This window comes from Gorilla gorilla, chromosome 5, assembly GCF_029281585.2.
Source record: "Gorilla gorilla gorilla isolate KB3781 chromosome 5, NHGRI_mGorGor1-v2.1_pri, whole genome shotgun sequence".
In the NCBI taxonomy this organism is placed as follows: Eukaryota; Metazoa; Chordata; class Mammalia; order Primates; family Hominidae; genus Gorilla; species Gorilla gorilla.
This window is the reverse complement of record NC_073229.2, coordinates 129,562,068-129,579,999: the sequence shown is the minus strand read 5'-3', so window position 1 is coordinate 129,579,999 and position 17,932 is coordinate 129,562,068. Positions and strand designations below refer to the sequence as shown.

Sequence of the window (17,932 nt, the reverse complement as noted above, 5' to 3'; positions counted from 1 at the left end):
TCCATCTGCTGGGATGGGTGAGTCTCTTCTGGCTAGGTCTGGTCCAAATGCTCCCTCCAGGCACAGGTACTGGCTTTGCTCTCACTATGACAGGACAGCACTGAGTTCAATGTAATGTCCCCTAGTCACTGCACTCTCTCTTCCCCAAGTGCACAGGCTCTCCATGCTGCACAGCTACTGCTGGGGGATGAGAAATGACTGGCATTGGCAATTCAAGATTGTCTCTCCGGCCATCTTCAATGCTTCCTTCAGCACTGCGAAGTTAAAACCAAGTACTGTAATGGCTCACCTAATTTTTTGGTCCTTGTGATGGTACTTTTCTGTGTGCAGATAGTTGTTAAAATTTGGTGTTTCTGTGGAAGGGGACAAACAGTGAAGGCTTCTATTCTGCCATCTTGCTTGGCCCTCTGATATTTAACTTATTGATGATGTTTTGTAATTTTACCAACTTATTTTTTATTACTAAATGTTATCTTTTATTTTTTCCAAATCCAATAGGTCACTTCTACGTTTTCTTGTAACTTGCTATTTTGAAGATAGCATTTTTTTCTTGAAACATTTTATATCTTGGCATTCCATATTCTGTATTTGATTTTTCCAATATATAAAACCCTCAGAGGATCAAAATATGCTTCTTCTTCTTTTTTCTTTCTCATATTCACGTTAAAAACTCTAGGTAGAATAGGGAGGCTGAGGTGGGTAGATCATGAGGTCAGGAGATTGAGACCATCCTGGCTAACATGGTGAAACCCCATCTCTACTAAAAATACAAAAAATTAGCCAGGTGTGATGGCATGCACCTGTAGTCCCAGCTACTCAGGAGGCAGAGGTTGCAGTGAGCCAAGATTGCGCCATTGCATTCCAGCCTGAGCGACAGAGTGACTCCATCTTCAAAAAAAAGAAACCTGGGTAGAATAAAAAAGAGGAAGATATTTCAAATATAGGGAATTTAATATAAGAAATCTGTTTGGATCCTTATCCAAATAAATAAAAGAGAAAACAAAAACAAAACATTAAAAAAGAAATTTGTTATGCAAGTGGGAAGGCCTGGATGATTTAAAAAAAAAAAAAAAAAGAAGAAGAAGAAGAAAGGTATTGGTACCTAGAGATTAGTAACTGTAAGAAGCCACTCTTATGCCTGAGGTTGGAGGGGAAAAGGTTAGGTGGTATCATGCTGATATACTTTGGATGTCCCCTCCAATTCTCATGTTGAGATATAATTCCCAGTCTTGGAGGTGGGGCCTGCTGGGAGGTGATTGGCTCTTGGGGGTGGACTTCTCATGAACGGTTTAGCAGCATCCGTTGGTGCTGTTCTCATGATAGCAAGTGAGTTCTCGGGAGATTCAGCTGTTTAAAAGTGTGTGACACCTCCCCTTGTTTCTTGCTCCTGCTCTCATCATGTGATGTGCCCGGTCCCACTTCACCTTCCACCATGGGTAAAAGCTCCTGAAGCCTCCGTAGAATGTGAGCAGATGCAGGCACCATGCTTCTTGTACAGCTTGCAGAACCATAAGCCAATGAAATCTCTTTTCTTTATAAATTACCCAGTCTCAGGTATTCCTTTACAGCAAGGCAAGAATGACCTAATAGTAAAAATTGATACCAAAGAGTGGGGCATTGCTATGAGGACACCTAAAATTGTGGAAGTGGCTTTGGAACTGGGTAACAGGTAAAGACTGCAAGAATTTGGAGGACTCAGAAGAAGACAGGAAGATGATGGAAAGTTTAGTACTTCTTAGAGACTGGTTAAATTGTTGTGACCAAATGCTGATAGTGATATGGACAGTGAAGTCCAAGCTGCTGAGGTCTCATATGGAAATGAGGAACTGGAGCAAAAGTCACCCATGTTACACTTTAGCAAAGAGCTTGGCTGTATTGTGTTCATGCCCTAGGGATCTATGGAAGTTTAAACTTAAGAGTGATAACTTAGGGTATCTGGTGGAAGAAATGTCTATACAGCAGAGTGTTCAAGGGGTGTTCTGGCTATTTCTAACAACCTACACTCAGATGCAGGAACAAAGAAATGACAAAGTTGGAAGTCATATTTAAAGGGAAAGCAGAGCATAAAAGTTTAGAAAATCTGTAGCCTAGCCATGTGAAAAAGAAAGGAAAAGCTTTTTCAGGGGAAGAATGCAAGCAGCTGCAGAGCAACCACTTGCTAGAGAGATTTGCATGACTAAAAGGGATCTAGATGCTGATAGCCGAGACAATGGGAAAAAGGTCTTGAAAGCATTTCAGAGCTCTCCAAGGCAGCACCTCCCATCACAGGCCCACAGGCCTAGGAGGAAAGAATGGTTTTGTGGGCCAGGCCCAGGGCCCCGCTGCCCTGCTCAGCCTCAGGACACTGCTTCCTGCATCTAGGCCACTTCAGTTGCAGCTTTGGCTCAAAGAGCCCCAGATACAGCTCAGGCCACTGCTTCAGATGGTATAAACTGTAAGCCTTGGTGGCTTCCACACGGTATTAAGCCTGTGAATGCAGAGTTGCAAGAGTGAAGGAGGATTGGCAGCCTCTGCCTAGATTTCAGAGGATGTATAAGAAAGCCTGGAGGCCAGGCCTAGTGGCTCATGCCTATAATCTTAGCACTTTGGGAAGCTGAGGTGGGTGGATTGCTTGAGCCCAGGAGTTTGAGACCAGCCTAGGCAACATGGCAAAACTTCATCCCTACTAAAGAGACAAAAAATTACCAGGGCATGGTGGTATGTACCTGTAGTTTCAGCTACTTGGGAGGCTGAGGTGGGAGAATCACCTGAACCCAGGAAGTCCAGGCTGCAGTGAGCCATGATCACAGCACTGCACTCCAGTCTGGATCACAGAAGTGAGACTAAAAGACTTTGGGGGACTATTGGGAGGATTTGATTCTATTTTGCAATGTGAGAAGGACACGAGATTTGGGGGGCTAGGGGTACAATGATATAGTTTGGATGTCCCCTGTAATTCTCATGTTAGATGTAATCCCCAGTATTAGAGCTGGGGCCTGTTGGGAAGTGACTGGCTCATGGCAGCGGGTTTCTTGTGAATGATTTAGCACCCTCTTCTTGGTGCTGTCCTCATGATAGTGAGTTCTGAGGAGATTTGGTTGTTTAAAAGTGCGTGGCATTTCTCCTCTCTCTTTCTTGCTCCTGCTCTTGCCACATGATGTGCCTGCACTAGCTTCACTTTGCACCATGAGTAAAAGTTCCCTGAGGCCTCCCCAGAAGCAATGTAGATGATGGCACCATGCTTCCTGTACAGCTTGCAGAACCATGAGCCAATGAAACTTCTTTTCTTTATAAATTACCCAGTCTCAGGTATTCCTTTATAGCAATGCAAGAACAGCCTAATATACACGCAGACCTCATGAATACAATACTGCTGATGCAGTGTGAGCACCACTGTTATTATTCTGGTTACTGCTGCTACTGCATAAGAAGCTCAACTAGCTCTGCAAGGTCCTGGAAGTCCACAGGCCATTTGAAATTGCCGAATTAGCTGCTGATGCCTCTGAGGCCCCAGGTTCCCCACTGCCGATCCAACTATGCTCCTATTGCAGGAGACTTCAGTGATTTGAAGGGTCCTGCCATTGCCGGAACCTAAGCTAAAAGAGAAAAGCTTCCTCTCTTCCTTCCCATTCTCATCTTTATGTTCTCTCATTGGTAGAACCTAGCCAGAAATGAGCTGACAATGGAGTTCAGGAAATGTTTTTAGGCTTGCAGCCCTTTGCAGTACAGAGGATAGCAAAGTGATGTGAAAATGTTGCTGGATGCTAATAGACAAAAAGCCAATACGGTGTCCTTGCATGATCTTTGATAGTGATTTAAATCATGGTTGATTTAATCAGTAGAAAATCTCTGAGCCTACGTTAGGATGCTTTCTTTCAAAGATGGCCACTTATGATTGACAACTCAGATGCAGTCATTTATTTTCAGGGCAACCTTTCCTGAGTACAGGGAAACTACATTCACAACTCCAGAGAGTACCACTTATATGGAATATCATGTAAATAATGTCCTTTGGAGTTTTTTTGTTTTGTTTTGTTTTAAATCACAGGGACCCTATTGCTTCTCAGTCTTCTGTTTTGGGCACATATTTTTAAATGGCTGATCTGTTTGGAAGGAGTAAGAGTGTAAGGAGTAAGAGTAAGAGCAACGTAATAGCAATTCTTTCTTTTAGCAGGACCTGTCTAGTCCACCTTACTGCCCACACTAAAAATTTCCATGTAGTACTTTGACAGAAACAATAAAGCAGTTTTTCTTTCTCCCTTCCCCCACAAAAGAGGAGAAAAATGGTAAGGCCACAAGAGAGTTGGGAATTCTGTCAGTTATCTTTCAGTGGAATTTGAGCTACCCCAAAAGAGGGCTTAGGTACTTTACATTGTCTTAAGGATTGGGGCAAATCCCTAAATCGGCTTGGCACTGGACTTTTTGAGTTTTACAGAACACTGACTCTCCACAGTGCAGGGGGTAATGGACTGAATAAAAACTAAAACTTCCCCAGAACATATTACTTCGCAGAGGCTATAATGCTACATTGTGGTTTACAGATAAATGGTTAAACTATAAATGCCAAAGAAGACCAGCAGAGTAAACTTTAATATAGGCTTAGTTCTTTCTAAATCAAGATAGCAGTGAGTACTGCATGAGAGAAGCAGCAGCAAATGGAAAAGCAATCTGGTTGCTACCCAGTTAACTCCAGAGAAAACTGGAGATACTGATCAGGGTGAAGAACCTGGAACATGTAGGTCAGATATCCTGCTTAGTTTACATTAATTAGAAAAGCACCAAGAGAGGCTGGGTACAGTGGCTCACACCTATAATTCCAGCACTTTGGGAAGCTGAGGTGGGTAGATGACTTGAGGTCAGGAGTTCGAGACCAGCCTGGCCAATGTGGTGAAACCCTGTCTCTACTAAAAATACAAAAATTAGCTGGGCACACTGGTGGCACCTGTAATCCCAGCTACTCGGGAGGCTGAGGCAGGAGAATCGCTTGAACTGGGAGGCAGAGGTTGCAGTGACCCGAGATTGCATCACTGCACTCCAGCCTGGGTGACAGAGTAAGACTCCATCTCAAAAAAAAAAAAAAAAAAAAGCACCAAGAGGTAATATCGGTAATATCATTAATTATCCTAGAGTTTTACAAATTCCAATAGAACTTAAAATTTGTAACAATATCCTAAAGGCCACAAGATGAAATGTGGCTCCATGAAACTCTCTTTGCAGTTGTCCAACCCTGATTTTCTGCATGTTTTCATGTGCTTATGTCTCCATACTATCTTTTTGTACTTATCTTTACTTTTCTTGGTGTGAGCAAATCTGTGATGCTGTGTGTCCATCTTGCTATGTCTATCTCACTTTCCCCCTTTCTTTTCCTTCCTAATCTCCTACCTCTCTAACTTTATACCCAATCATTTTGAACTGACACATTTTCTATTACACGTTGTATTTATTGAACAGTTTTAAGTTCTCAGTTCTCCATTTAAAACAGTGGATGAATAGATCATTTCATCTTTTTCTACTTAAATGAAACATTTTTCATGCAGGGGGCCACACCTGATTTTTCTCCTACAATCAGCCTAAGAAAAAATATTCCTCTCTCCTGATTTAAAAACATTCCTATCTTAGGAACTTCATTAGAAATGCTTTAAATAAGTTCCATGAACTGAAGTAGAAAAATACTTCAGATTCATTCTTGATTTACTTTCTCTGCCCACATTTTTAATCTGGATTGAACTCAGCCCTATCCTCTCATTTTAGTGCTTAATTCAGCCAAGCATTAAACTGAGAAGGGGAAGAATGAGGTGGAGACCTAGATTTCACAGCTGTAATTCCAGACACTTCACATCTCCTTTTAACCATATGCCCATGTTGAGAGAAGGGTATTAGAAGGGAACAGTTATAGCTCCTGAAAAGGTCAGATCCATGCATTTAGTATGGACTACAGGCCCAACAATAGTCCCTAGAGCCAAATCTTCTCTTGTGAATGGTTTGAAAACAGAAGAAAATTATGGAGAAAGTCTTTTCAGTAGACAGACAATTACTGCCCAATCTTACCTGCATCTGTCCATAACGTTTGGACAATTCTCCCTCAGGATAATCTTATTCTTAATTCAGAGTTAGTTTTGAGGTTCCTGTATCTCCTGTTCCCACTCAGAATTAAAGAATCTTAGATTCTTTTGAAACCTCCTAACCCAACTGTCTCAATTTCTAAATAAAAATATTGATGATATGATGGACTCATTCAAAGTTAGGAAACCAGTTAGTGACAGAGCCTGAAAGAGAATCTTACTCTTTTCCTAGGTGCTATTTCACACTTCATGATGCCTTGCAAAGATTAGATATACAAGAATACATAAGAATTTCCATTAAAAGTCACACTGGAAAAAGCAACATAAATCTTTGGGGAAACATAGTCTGAAATGACTGCACTCCACCAATTAGTCAGTACGTTAGCTAGCTACCTGGAAACCAGAGTCAAATTAAAAGGTGGATTATCCAGGCAGCACTCAAAGCATCCATCTCTAAGGGGTGCTAACAAGACGGCACCCTTGTGTAAATTAGAAAAATATCCTTTACCCAGGAAGGTGCAGTCCCTTGAGAATAAGACACCCCTTCCTCCAAGTGAATGTGCCAGCACCTGTCTGCAGTGTGGCAAGTGGAGAGTGAGATGGATTTCAGTCCCCACTTCGCCCCTTGGGTGGGCATCCTTGTGCATTTACCAGAAATCCTCTCTTGGAGACCATATGTGGGTGGGGGTTGCTTTGATAAGCAACTTGAAGTGGGGTTGAGACAGCCAAGCAGCAGTAAATGATCACTAGCCTGCCTTCTTCGGAGGGTGACTCTTCTTAACTGAGTGGGGCACAAAGTTTGAGGTCAGAGGAGAGGCTGAAGGCTGCCCTGGAAGTCCTTCTATGTCTCTGCTCACCCTCATTCTCCCAAGGGCCTAGGGTTCTGAATTAGAGCATGAGTTATCACAGTGTAAATTCTACAATTCCCCTGAAAACAGTCTACAGTGTCAGAGGTCAAAGAGTGCTCTGGTATTTATTCTGGAGGTGGCACTTCCATTCTGAGATAGTTCAAATACTTCCTTTCTCTGCATTGTCTATGGAAAAAGTTGACTTTGCAGTCAACTTATGAATATGAATCTTGTATTGTCTTAGCTGTGTGATGACTTTGAACTCATTCCCTTAAAGCTGCTGAGATTCCTTTTCCTCATCTGTAAAATGGTCTTTGCTATAAGGATTAAAGGAGACAACACATTGGCAAACAGAAGTGCAACTAACGTGGCCAATAGGAGGGGAAAGGGTGCTCTCCCATCTTCCCTCCCACTCCATCTCACTCCAGATGCAGACAACCTACTGCTGGGAGCCTCTTGCACTGTCTGTGCCACTACAAACCTTTAGCTCTCAGGTCCCAGAGGAACTGGGCACCAGAACGGCTGACTGAAAGGGAAGAGAGGATGATACCTAGGTTTGATTTGTCCTTTGGGTACCACAATTCCCACATTTTCTTTAGGTCCTGCTAAATTGAGGTTTTCCCTGCAAATGGGTGCCCCTGTAGACTCTAGAGTATCTCTACTTATTTATGAGTAGGAAGGCCATCAGAGTGGTTAAGAATGAGCATTGGTATTGGAGAGACCTAGGTTTGAATCCTGGCTCTACTTTTTCACTTTTTGTGAAGTCCTGGGCAAAAGTCAGCCCGTTTTCCTTAACTATAAAATCGGGACATTAGTTCTAGATAGTTTCCTGATACACTGAAAAAAACACTCAATAAGCATTAACATTGTCATTAGGGGGTCTGCTGGGTCAAGTGCTCCTGGGTTGCTCTTTAAAAAATCCCTCACAGTGGCAGAAGGAGGAGACAATGCCTGCCAGTCCCTGCGTCAGGTGACAGCCAGGGAAGGCAGGAGGTGGGGACTGGAATTGGGACTTCTGGGCTGTAGTGGGCTATGCCCCCGTGTTTGCACAAAGTTTGTTATCAATAGCGTGAGTTCTCCCAGAATTGAGGATTCTCAGATTGCCCAAGGAGGGGGTATCTGGGATCAGATGCAGAAAATGATTATGACACATCACTATGAACAGAAATGGTGAACTAAGGGTGAGGCATGGAATTGGGACCATATCACAAAAGAGACAGAGGACACAAGTTTATAATAGTTACCATATCCACTTAGATTCCGGACGTGAAGGACTTTCTGGTCACACCTATTCTTTCTTCCAGGACTTTTTGGAAGCCAGGGATAGAAAACACTCTCGGCACACACTATACCCCTGATGGCTGGGGCTATAAAGTCTCTTCTGGGTGGTCCAGGAAGCAAGACCAGAACACATACCGCTGCTAGCCCGAGGATGATGACATGTAACTATTAAATTTTCATGGGTTTGAGGTCAAGCATCTTGTCTAATATCTTTTTTTCCCATAAACAGTAGGTGCTCAATAAACAAGCATGACAGCAGGAGGGGAAATGAGGAAAAGGCAGGATAAATAAAATACCCCTGATGAGTTCCAGGCCTCTTAATCTTGGTCCTTTCTCAATCGGTAAATATCAAATAAGAGTTCAACCGTAGTCCTGCCAACACCTCCAAAGCATCTCCGTAGTCCGGATGCTAAACCACCCAGTGTCCACCAGGGGTCCTGGGATGAAGGGAGACGTGTTTCTTTCACGGTCATCATGATCGATTACTTCTTCCCTTCAAGTCCAGAGTCGCAGGCAGTGGACATAAGGCCACCTCCAGCCCTCTGCTTCCAAGGCTGGGGAGAAGCAAGGTGTCCCTTCGCCGCCGTAACCAGCCCGGGAACAGGAAGGCTGGGGAAGGTGGGGGACTCCATCAGCAAGGAAACCCCGGGGCTTCACTCTCCTACAGGCGGTCCTGCGAGCGCGGCCAAAGCGAGGCAGGGCGCTGGGGAAGGCGCGGGGCCCCAGCCTCGGTGGAAGGACGTGTCCCCGGCGCAGAGGACGGGCGGCCGGGCGGCCGGGCGGCCGGGCGTGGGCGAGCGCGTAGCCGGCGTCCTCCTCCGTGCGCCCAGGCGGCGCGGGCGCGGCCGGCGATCCTGCAGAGGGAGCTGTGCGCCGGCCTTGGCGCACGCTCGGTGCCGCCCGCTCCCTCTTGCCGCCGCCGCCGCCGCTGGGCCCGCCCGCCGGGGAGGGGCTCCCGGCCTCGCAGACAGCGGCTTCCTGCTTTCTGCACGTCCTCGCCGCCGCGCCGCCAGTCCGTTTGTGCTAGCTCTGGCCGTGAGCCGGCCGCCGGCTGCCGCCGTCCGCCCCGCAGCTGCCTGCGCCCCAGCCGCGCCTCGCGGCCAGCCCGGCTCGCTCAGGTCCGCTCCCGGAGCCCGCGCCCCTCCACGCTGCCCCCTGCCTGTCCCCGGCCATGCTGTCCCTTCAGTACCCCGACGTGTACCGCGACGAGACCGCCGTAAGTATCCCTGCCCCCGCCCACAGGGCTCCCGGGCAAAGGTGCCCAGCCTGCCTGACCCGTGGCACCCGCAGCTCCTCTTCCTGTAGGCCCTCGACCCCCGCGTCCCTCCCCTCCCCCTCGGCCTTTGTTTGGGAGAATTGGGCCGGGGGCGCGGGGCTCCTCTACAGCGCTGGGGTCCCGCGGGCGGTCACTCTGCTAGTGCTGGCGGCGGAGCCTGTGGGCAGCGCCGCCCGGCCGCTTCCTAGAATCAGTGGGGTCAAGGGCAGACGCCCGGGTAGAATGGATGTCTTCAGGGAGTGGGAAGACAGACGGTGTCACTGCTTTTTTGACTGGCGAAGCCTCTTGCTTAAATATGGTGGTAGGAGAAAGTGTCTGCTGGGGTGTGTGTGTGTGTGTGTGTGTGTGTGATGTCACATTTAAAAAAGAAAACAAACTTTTAAAACTTACACTTTAAAGTCCTTAGAGTTGAAGCATATTCGTTCGATTTTAAAAGGTGTGTTGAGCGCCTACCCTGTCCCAGGTCGGATGAGGCGCACTGGGCCCTGGGGATGCCAGAGACCCGGACAGAAATGGGAAAGGCGGAGCAGTGACCCCATAGTGTGGCCATGCTGATCCGTGTTTTCTTAAACAAGAAAAGGAGTTGAGAGAGGGTGAGAGGAGGTCTTAGAAGGGAGAGGGGTTGACCTTTTTCAGAATGAGTAAGTTTTGTCTAGTGGCGGAGTTGACCACCATTTGCCTAAGCTGCCGATGAACTCAAGGTAACTGTTGAGATCCAGTAGGCGGAATTCTGGGCAGACACCTTTTTTGTGTAAACGTGAATTTGACGACTTAGGAACTGGATTGCATCCACATGTTGTGGCCATGATTCTCTTACTAATAGCTACATTTCTCAGATTACTTAAAATATAATCAGAATAAGTATGTATTTGTGTGATACAGTTTTAATGTTTTTCTGTTTACTTTCCCAATTTATGCCAGAAAGTGTTTACTTAAAGCACGTGTTACATTGGGGTAAAGGGTGCTGACGCTTCGGAGTAAAGGACGTACTGTTTTAAATTAAGACTTCCAAGTGACACTCATGCATTCATTCATGGTTTCTTTGACCAGTGGCCATCTGGTAACCATGTTTTCTCAGTCTGCTCAGCTGCTTGCTTATTAAATTTACCCTAACAGCTCAAGAAGCTCTATTCCTGTGGTTTAAAGGGTTGTTTCCTTTGAATATGGGAGTAAAGTGATCCTGCTGGAATGGAGAAAGAGGCTGGACTAAATGAAAAGACCAGAGCACTAGTTCTGGTTCTGTCATTCACTAGTTAGGTGACTTTTAGCGGCTCTTTTACCTGTTATGGGCCTTTTTTCTCATATGAGAAATAATTTGGACTGACCATAGGGCTTACTTGCTTCTGCAGTAGGAATGTTGTCATTCATTCATTCATTCATGTGACAGTCTAGCTCTGCAGTGTTCCAGACTAGTAATGGGAAGCCAGGTGACTATCTTGGTTCTGGTTCTTGAGGATCAGAATATAAAGAATTACCCATTCTGTGGTTTGATAAGTGCAGTTTTAAGTTTGTTTTTAGAGTTACTTGTTAGTTTTTCACCACTCTGGGTGCCTAAATCCTACAGTTTATTTATTTATGTTTGATATTTCATGAAAGGTTTAAGTGGGGATTTTATGAAGACATCTAAAAGATTATAAACAACTCGGAAGGGTATACTGTGGATTTTAATACACTTCAGTTCCTTCTCATTAAGCAACTCATGCTAACTCTAAGCCTCGTGGCCAAGGGAATGTAGCTCTGGCCCAGTCTGGATCCTGTTCTGTGGCTCCTTGATAGCTTACGGTGGAGTATCTTTTTTTTTTGCATTAAGGTTTTGGTTACTAAGCCCTAGGCTTGACTTAGGTATTTGGTTAAATGGTAGCCTTTGATTTCTAGGATGGGTTTGTTTCTCCCCAGCATCAGCTGGGGATTGCGGTAGCTCTCTGTCTCTTTCACTTGAGCACCTTCAGCCACATGCTCAGTACTCTCCTGCTGAAAGCTTTGGAGCGTTGAGACCATTTTGGTGGAGTTCTGCCTTTTTGGGCAGAAATTTGGAAGCCATGATACTTCTTGTGCAATACCATCGACCATTGCTTAAGAGAGTTGCTATCAGGAAATTCAGGCCTATCACAGGGGACTCACACTCTGATAGAAGAGGATTTAGGGTGAGAGGAGAACACAGAAGAGGATGGGACTAATTTCCATCAGGAGGAGGAGGCATTATGTGAATTGAGTCTGGAAGTTGACCAGTTGGGTAAGGGACAAAGGACATTCCTGATCCTGTGACTAAAGTAAAGCCATAGCTATGCAGGCCTGGATTGTTGTGGAATTGCATTTGTTTGTAGGGTGGCAAGAAGGCGATTCTGACCAGACCATCAACAGATGGATAAATTTGCATGGGGCTGGAAAGATGAGCAGGGCAGGTTTGATGGGTCCTGCCTGCTGTGTGTACGAGTCTGCACTTTATCCTGAAGGCAGTGGGTGAGTTGTTGAACAGTACAAGTAAAATATCGAACAGGATTAAGTAGTACAGTACCTTATCAGGGCTCTATTTTTAAAGCCTCTTGGGGAGATCAAGAATGATTAGCAAACTTAAATCAGGTGGAAGAATTTGATTCAAGGGAAGTGGCTATAAGACACATCCACCTCATTTGTAGGGTATGGTCTTAGAAAAAATTGGAGGTGGAGAGTTGTGGCTCCTGGGATTAACTCTGGAATTGTCCTGGAGAGAATGTTTCTTGTCCTAGTTAAAAATATCTGATCAATAACTTCCATCTGTTGTAGATGATGGTGCCCGGTCTGGGCAGATAGCACTGCTTGGTGTAAAATTCTAGATATGCCTGAATTTAGTAACATAATCCAGGAACATTTTTTAAGTGTCTATTCTGGCCCCTCTGATGAGTGTTTGGGGAAAAGGGTGGGCTGACTGCTTTAGTCCCAGGTCTGGTTCTGAACTTGATATGGTTCTGGGCATGTTACCCAACCTTATCCCTGCTGTTGCTCCTAGAAGTGTATGATTGAAAGATGCTTTACAATTCAAAATTTTCTGATTTCTTAATGCTAGGAAAAGAAGATTGTTATTTTAAGCCTATTTTATAACCACTTCAAGGTGTGTAAAATGTAAAAGACTTGCAGATGAGAAGAAAAGATGAAAAGCTGTTGTTCAGTGGTGACAATCTGCTAAAATTTAGAGAGGTCGGAATTGAAAATTGGTAACTTTATGAAGACCCATCAGGAGAGGCTTTAGTCGGGTTTTATGTTCCTTGCTCTTGTTTTTATGTCCCCTGCTCAGTCAGTTGTTTAATGAAAATATATACAGAGTGTTCTGGCTTACCTGCCCATTTATCCAGTTGTGCATTTCCCCAGGAGTTCTTTCACCTGGCATCAGACAAGGACAGATGTGGAGAGCCCGGTGTTGTAAGGGCCAGGGAGATTGTTCTCACCCAGCCAGAGCCACACTGGAACTAGAGCAGCACTAGGTTTTCTTTAGGAAATAGCCCTTACCTTCTGGCATTATAGAACAAAGCAAGGAGACAGATTAAAAATTCATCTGAGGTAGAGGTAGTCTTCCCAACAGCTTTATACAAGAAGCCTTAACTAGAATGTTGGAGTGGTTCAGAGACTTGATTGGCAAGACATTGTCAGTGTGGTTTCATTAATGGGGTTAATCTTTTTTTTTTTCTGAGATGAAGTCTTGCTCTGTTGCCCGGGCTGGAGTGCAATGGCATGGTCTCAGCTCACTGCAACCTCTGCCTCCTGGGCTCAGGAGACTCCCCTGCCTCAGCCTCCCGAGTAGCTGGGATTACAGCACCTGCCACCATACCCGGCTAATTTTTAAATTTTGAGTAGAGACAGGATTTCACCATGTTGGCCAGGCTGGTCTTGAACTCCTGACCTCAAGTGATCCGCCTGCCTCAGTCTCCCAAAGTGCTGGGATTATGGCTGTGAGCCACTGCACTCTGTCCTAATGGGGTTAATCTTGATGGTATCAGGTGGAGAGATTTTGTAATGATTTTTACTGCTGGATAATTTCTTTTGGCATAATCACTTGAGGAGTGGTGAAAACTGTTTCTACTTGCTTCTTCAAACGCCTTCAAGTGGCTTCTAAGGCCAGGCCTTAGAAGCTCCAGAAAGCTTCCTTCAGCCAGGTTCTACTTACACCAAGCAGTTTTATTTCTTCCAATATCATGGTAACCTGAATGGGTGATGCTTTTGCACCTTCTTTTTGTCAACAGTGGAAAAAAGCATTTCATAACAATAAATAAAAAGGAAGAAAGGCATTAGTTTTAAAATGTTTCGCCATTGCATTTAAGTCAGCTTTTTGAACTTATGTCAATTAGAATCATTATACTACATATTAGTAACTTGCTTTTTGGCAGTTTAGACATAAAAGCAAACCTGGGCTATATTGCAGGGAGATTTTCTAATCATTGGGAAGCTCAGCGGAACAGGAGAATGAGCACGTGTGTGTTAGCCCCCTCCCTGACGTGCCCTTCTTGTGTGCCCACTGTATTGTCCACTGTATTGTGTCATTCTGTGCTTGGCTGCTGACAGCACGTTTTCAAGTTTCTTTAGCACAGTGGCAGGTCTTTGTTTTGTGTTGTAGGGACAGAGCGGTTTCCTGTTCTGACCTTTCATCTTTCTTTCCTCTCTAGCTGAAACATTCTTTTCATGAAGGGTGGCTTGACACCTTTGAGAACCTGCCAACTTTGGTTCATGTGGTAATTTGGGCAGACACGTTGCCAGTGAGCCAATTAGTATTTTTGTCCATCCCTTTCCTATTTCTCCATTACATTAAAAAAATACCAGTTTTAATTGGGGTTAGAGAGTAATTATCTAATACCTCATTTTGTTTTTTACAGGTACAGGATTATCATGGTCATAAAATTTGTGACCCTTACGCCTGGCTTGAAGACCCCGACAGTGAACAGACTAAGGTAATTTGGTTTCTAATTAAAGATAAGGCAGCCTTAGTAGCTAGCACCAAACTCTAAATGTCAGTAACTATAGCTTTTCCTTTCTGGTGTTCTCCTGTGTTTTCTGCCATGGGATGGTGAATATACCTGTTGTTACCACTACTTTTTGTCAAATAATTTATGGGAAAAAGACAAAAGCATGGCTTAGTCCCAGAGAAAATCACGTAAGTGTTTCAGATAATGTTTGTGGTTCATAGTGACACTGATGAGCTATTTTAAATGAAAATATCAGAAAGAAAACTGATTTTTGCCAAAAGAAAAAATGAAAACCTAGATAGAAATGATGTTAAAGGAAAAAATTGCCTGAATATTTTTTTCCAAAGAAAAGGAAATCTTGTATATGAAATGAATATTAGGTCTTGAAAACTGCACACTGTCCTTAAATTGCTTATTGATGTCAACACAACAACAGTGAAACAAAAGCTAAGTAGTGAAGGGGCAGGGGGGAGCATTTTCTGCCCTAAAAACATAAAGCTTTCATATTCTTTTGGAGAAACAGTATTTCAAGGATCCTGCTGAAGTCCATTCGGTAATGAAGGTGGCCCTAAGTCCTATGTCCCACAGACATTTTTCCCTTTTTGGAGTGCCTAGGACTTGTCACTTATGTATACTTTTTTTTTTTTTTTTTTTTTGGAGACAGTGTCTTACTCTGTCACCCAGGCTGTAGGGCACTGGTGCGATCTTGGCTCACTGCAACCTCCACCTCCTGGGTTCAAGCAATTCTTGTACCTCAGCCTCCCGAGTAGCTGGGATTACAGGCATGTGCCACCACACCCGGCTAGTTTTTGTATTTTTAGTAGAGACGGGGGTTTCACCATGTTGGCCAGGCTGGTCTCGAACTCCTGGCCTCAAGTGATCCTCCCACCTCGGCCTCCCAAAGTGTTGGGATTACAAGTGTGCACCATCGCGCCCAGCCCATTTATGTATACTTTATGTAGTTAATTAAGTTTGCTTGGTTGGGGGAATAGTGTTTCTCAAGTTCATCTTAAGTTCTTTGATTCTTCTATTTATAACCATAGTACATAATACTTAGTACATATTTGCAGTTTCTGATATGTTCAGCATCCCAAAATTTATTCGAGCTTCTTTAGAGTTGTAGGGTATGTTTCCCATTAAAAAAAAAAATGTTAAATGGCACTCTAGGTAGTTTTTCAGGCCAGTCTTCAAACGCCTGTGTCTTAACTCCGCCTGTTTCTTGCAGTCCCTTGCCACCGTATATACCAGTGTTCTCTGGAGACCTGAATTCAGATTTGCCAGGAAAGCATCCCTTCCTGATGTAGAATTGCCCATCTCCCCACTGGGACAAGGAAAGGGATGGAGTGAAGAGCTTAGCCAGAGCATGATGGTATATGGAGAAAAGAGAGAAAGTAGAGGCAGGGGAGTAAACCACATGATCATCTCTTTCTTCCTCCTTTAGTCTCAAGCACTGGCTCACCTGCTTTCTGCTATCCTCACCTGTTCTTTGTGAGTAGTGTCTCTCCTTTGCCCACTGCAAAGCTCTTACGACTTCTTTTTATCCTTTGTCCCTAAAGTAAGCACACTGCTATTTTGAGATTTCCTAATGGTTTTTACTTTTATCTGCAATCCTACATTCTTTCTCTAACTCCCTTCAAGAAAGACAAAGATCTCATGGATGAGAATGGTTGATATTTGGGGTTTAATTTTTCTTTCCAGAAGCACTGGGTTATAGTAGTGGATGGGCAGAAATTCCAAAGTGAGAAACACCTGAGTATCTTTAGGAATGGTGAAGGCTGTAGCTCTGCAGGTAAGTCTGAGGGGACAGAGAACAGGTGTGGGGTTACCTCCCCACTTCATCCCTGCCATAGATTACCTTGATTGTTCAGCACTGGGCTGACTGAGACAGAGGGATTGGGTCTGGGAGTGGAGAGTCACATGCACCTGCATAACCTGTACTGGCTAGAAAGCACCAGGGAAAGGATGAAGTTCCTGTGCATCTCTTGGAAAACTGTCCCTAAGGACCTGATGATTTCTTCACCTGAAGTATCGGCTATAACCTGGATTTCTACAGCCTTTGATGGTGATTGAGTGATTTAGCACTGTCAAAATGACCCAGGTTTTATCTGTTAGTGAATGTATACTTTGCTGTTCCTTAGTTGATAATGACAGGTTCGTGGATGACAAGCCACTTATTAGTGGATATCAAGCTTCCAATTAGTGGATGAAACTGCTAATTAATGATCTTATAGTCAGCACTTGATAGAAACTAAGACATTGGAGTATACACTATTTTTGTGGTATACATTTCTTGGATGCTTACCATGTGCCAGGCACTTTACCGGGAGTTCTGCATACCCTGTTTCATTTAATTCTCAAATTCTGAAATATATCTTTTTATTTCCCCCATTTTACAGATGAAGAAATTGAGGTGCTGAGTGATTAAGTATGTTGTCCATGGCTACTCAGCTAGTAAGTGTGTAGTCAAGGGTAACCCAGGTAGACGAGGTGGTTATCAATTACACATTAAAAAATAAGTAAAAGTAAAAAGACTGGGTGTAATACTTTGCAGATGCAAGCTAAAGGAATGTATTCATGTCTGTGCTTGCCATGTGCCTTTGTAGGCCCTGAGGTGTGAACCCTGGGCCAGCCCCCACTCCCATGCTGACCTGTTCTTTTTAAAAATATATATGTATTTTAAATTGTAATAATTCAGAGTACTGTGATCTTACATCCTTCTCTGACTTCATATTCTACCATGGCAGTTTTTCATGTTAGAAAGCAATCTTTACAGCCCAGAATTTTAATAGTGATACTATTTCATCAGGCAGATGCACTATATTATGCCTAATGACTTCTGTTGGAAATGATTGTTTTCAACTTTTCACTATTACAAATAATGTCCCAAACAAGCACTTTTCTAGATCTCCACATTTCTGACAATGACATGATTACTTGTTGCAGTAGCCTTGAAATCTCTTCTCCATTCTCAGGTATTTGCTTTTTGTCGTTGCTATCAAATGGGTTCCTTTTTCATTATTGATGGCATATACAAGTGTTACTGACTCTTTTGTTAGAGACAGGGTCTTGCTGTTGCCCAGGCTGGAGTGCAGCCATCTTCTGGGCTCCAGCCATCTTCCTGTCTTAGCCTCCCAAGTAGCTGGGACTGCAGGCGCACAACACCATGCCTGGCTAAACTAGCTACTACTACCGATTTTATATTTATTTTGTACCTAGTTCCCTTACTGAACTCACCAAATTTTCAGTTATTTCCCTTAGATTTTTAGATACATAATCATATAACATATAATCAAATTTAGTGATAATTCTATTTTCTCTTCTATCAAACTTTGGTTATTTTATATATTTTGTACCTAGTAATTTTTTTGAACTCACTGATTTGAATAAGTTTTCAGCTATTTCCCTTAGGTTTTCTAGATACATAATCATATAATCTACAATCAATTATTATTTTCTCCTCTACCAAATTTCGGTTCAGGTCTTATTGAATTGGTCAAAGCTCTGCAAAACATGTAAGAATAGTAGTGAGAAAGAACTTTCTAGCCTAGTGTTTAA

General features: G+C 43.8%; 1 protein-coding gene and 1 non-coding gene across 2 annotated transcripts in view; one reads left to right on the top strand and one right to left on the bottom strand.

Moving 5' to 3' along the window:
- The window catches only part of LOC109027373 (uncharacterized), an 80,587-nt gene extending 71,440 nt beyond the window's left edge, over positions 1 to 9,147 (bottom strand). The window contains exon 1 of the transcript XR_010134330.1: positions 8,134 to 9,147. This is a non-coding gene — a transcript (uncharacterized protein). The remainder of the gene's footprint in view (positions 1 to 8,133) is intronic.
- The window catches only part of PREP (prolyl endopeptidase), a 125,219-nt gene continuing 116,267 nt past the window's right edge, over positions 8,981 to 17,932 (top strand). The window contains exons 1-2 of the mRNA XM_004044464.5: positions 8,981 to 9,386; positions 14,288 to 14,362. Coding sequence (XP_004044512.1) covers positions 9,342 to 9,386; positions 14,288 to 14,362 — 120 coding nt within the window. The 5' untranslated portion in view covers positions 8,981 to 9,341. The remainder of the gene's footprint in view (positions 9,387 to 14,287; positions 14,363 to 17,932) is intronic.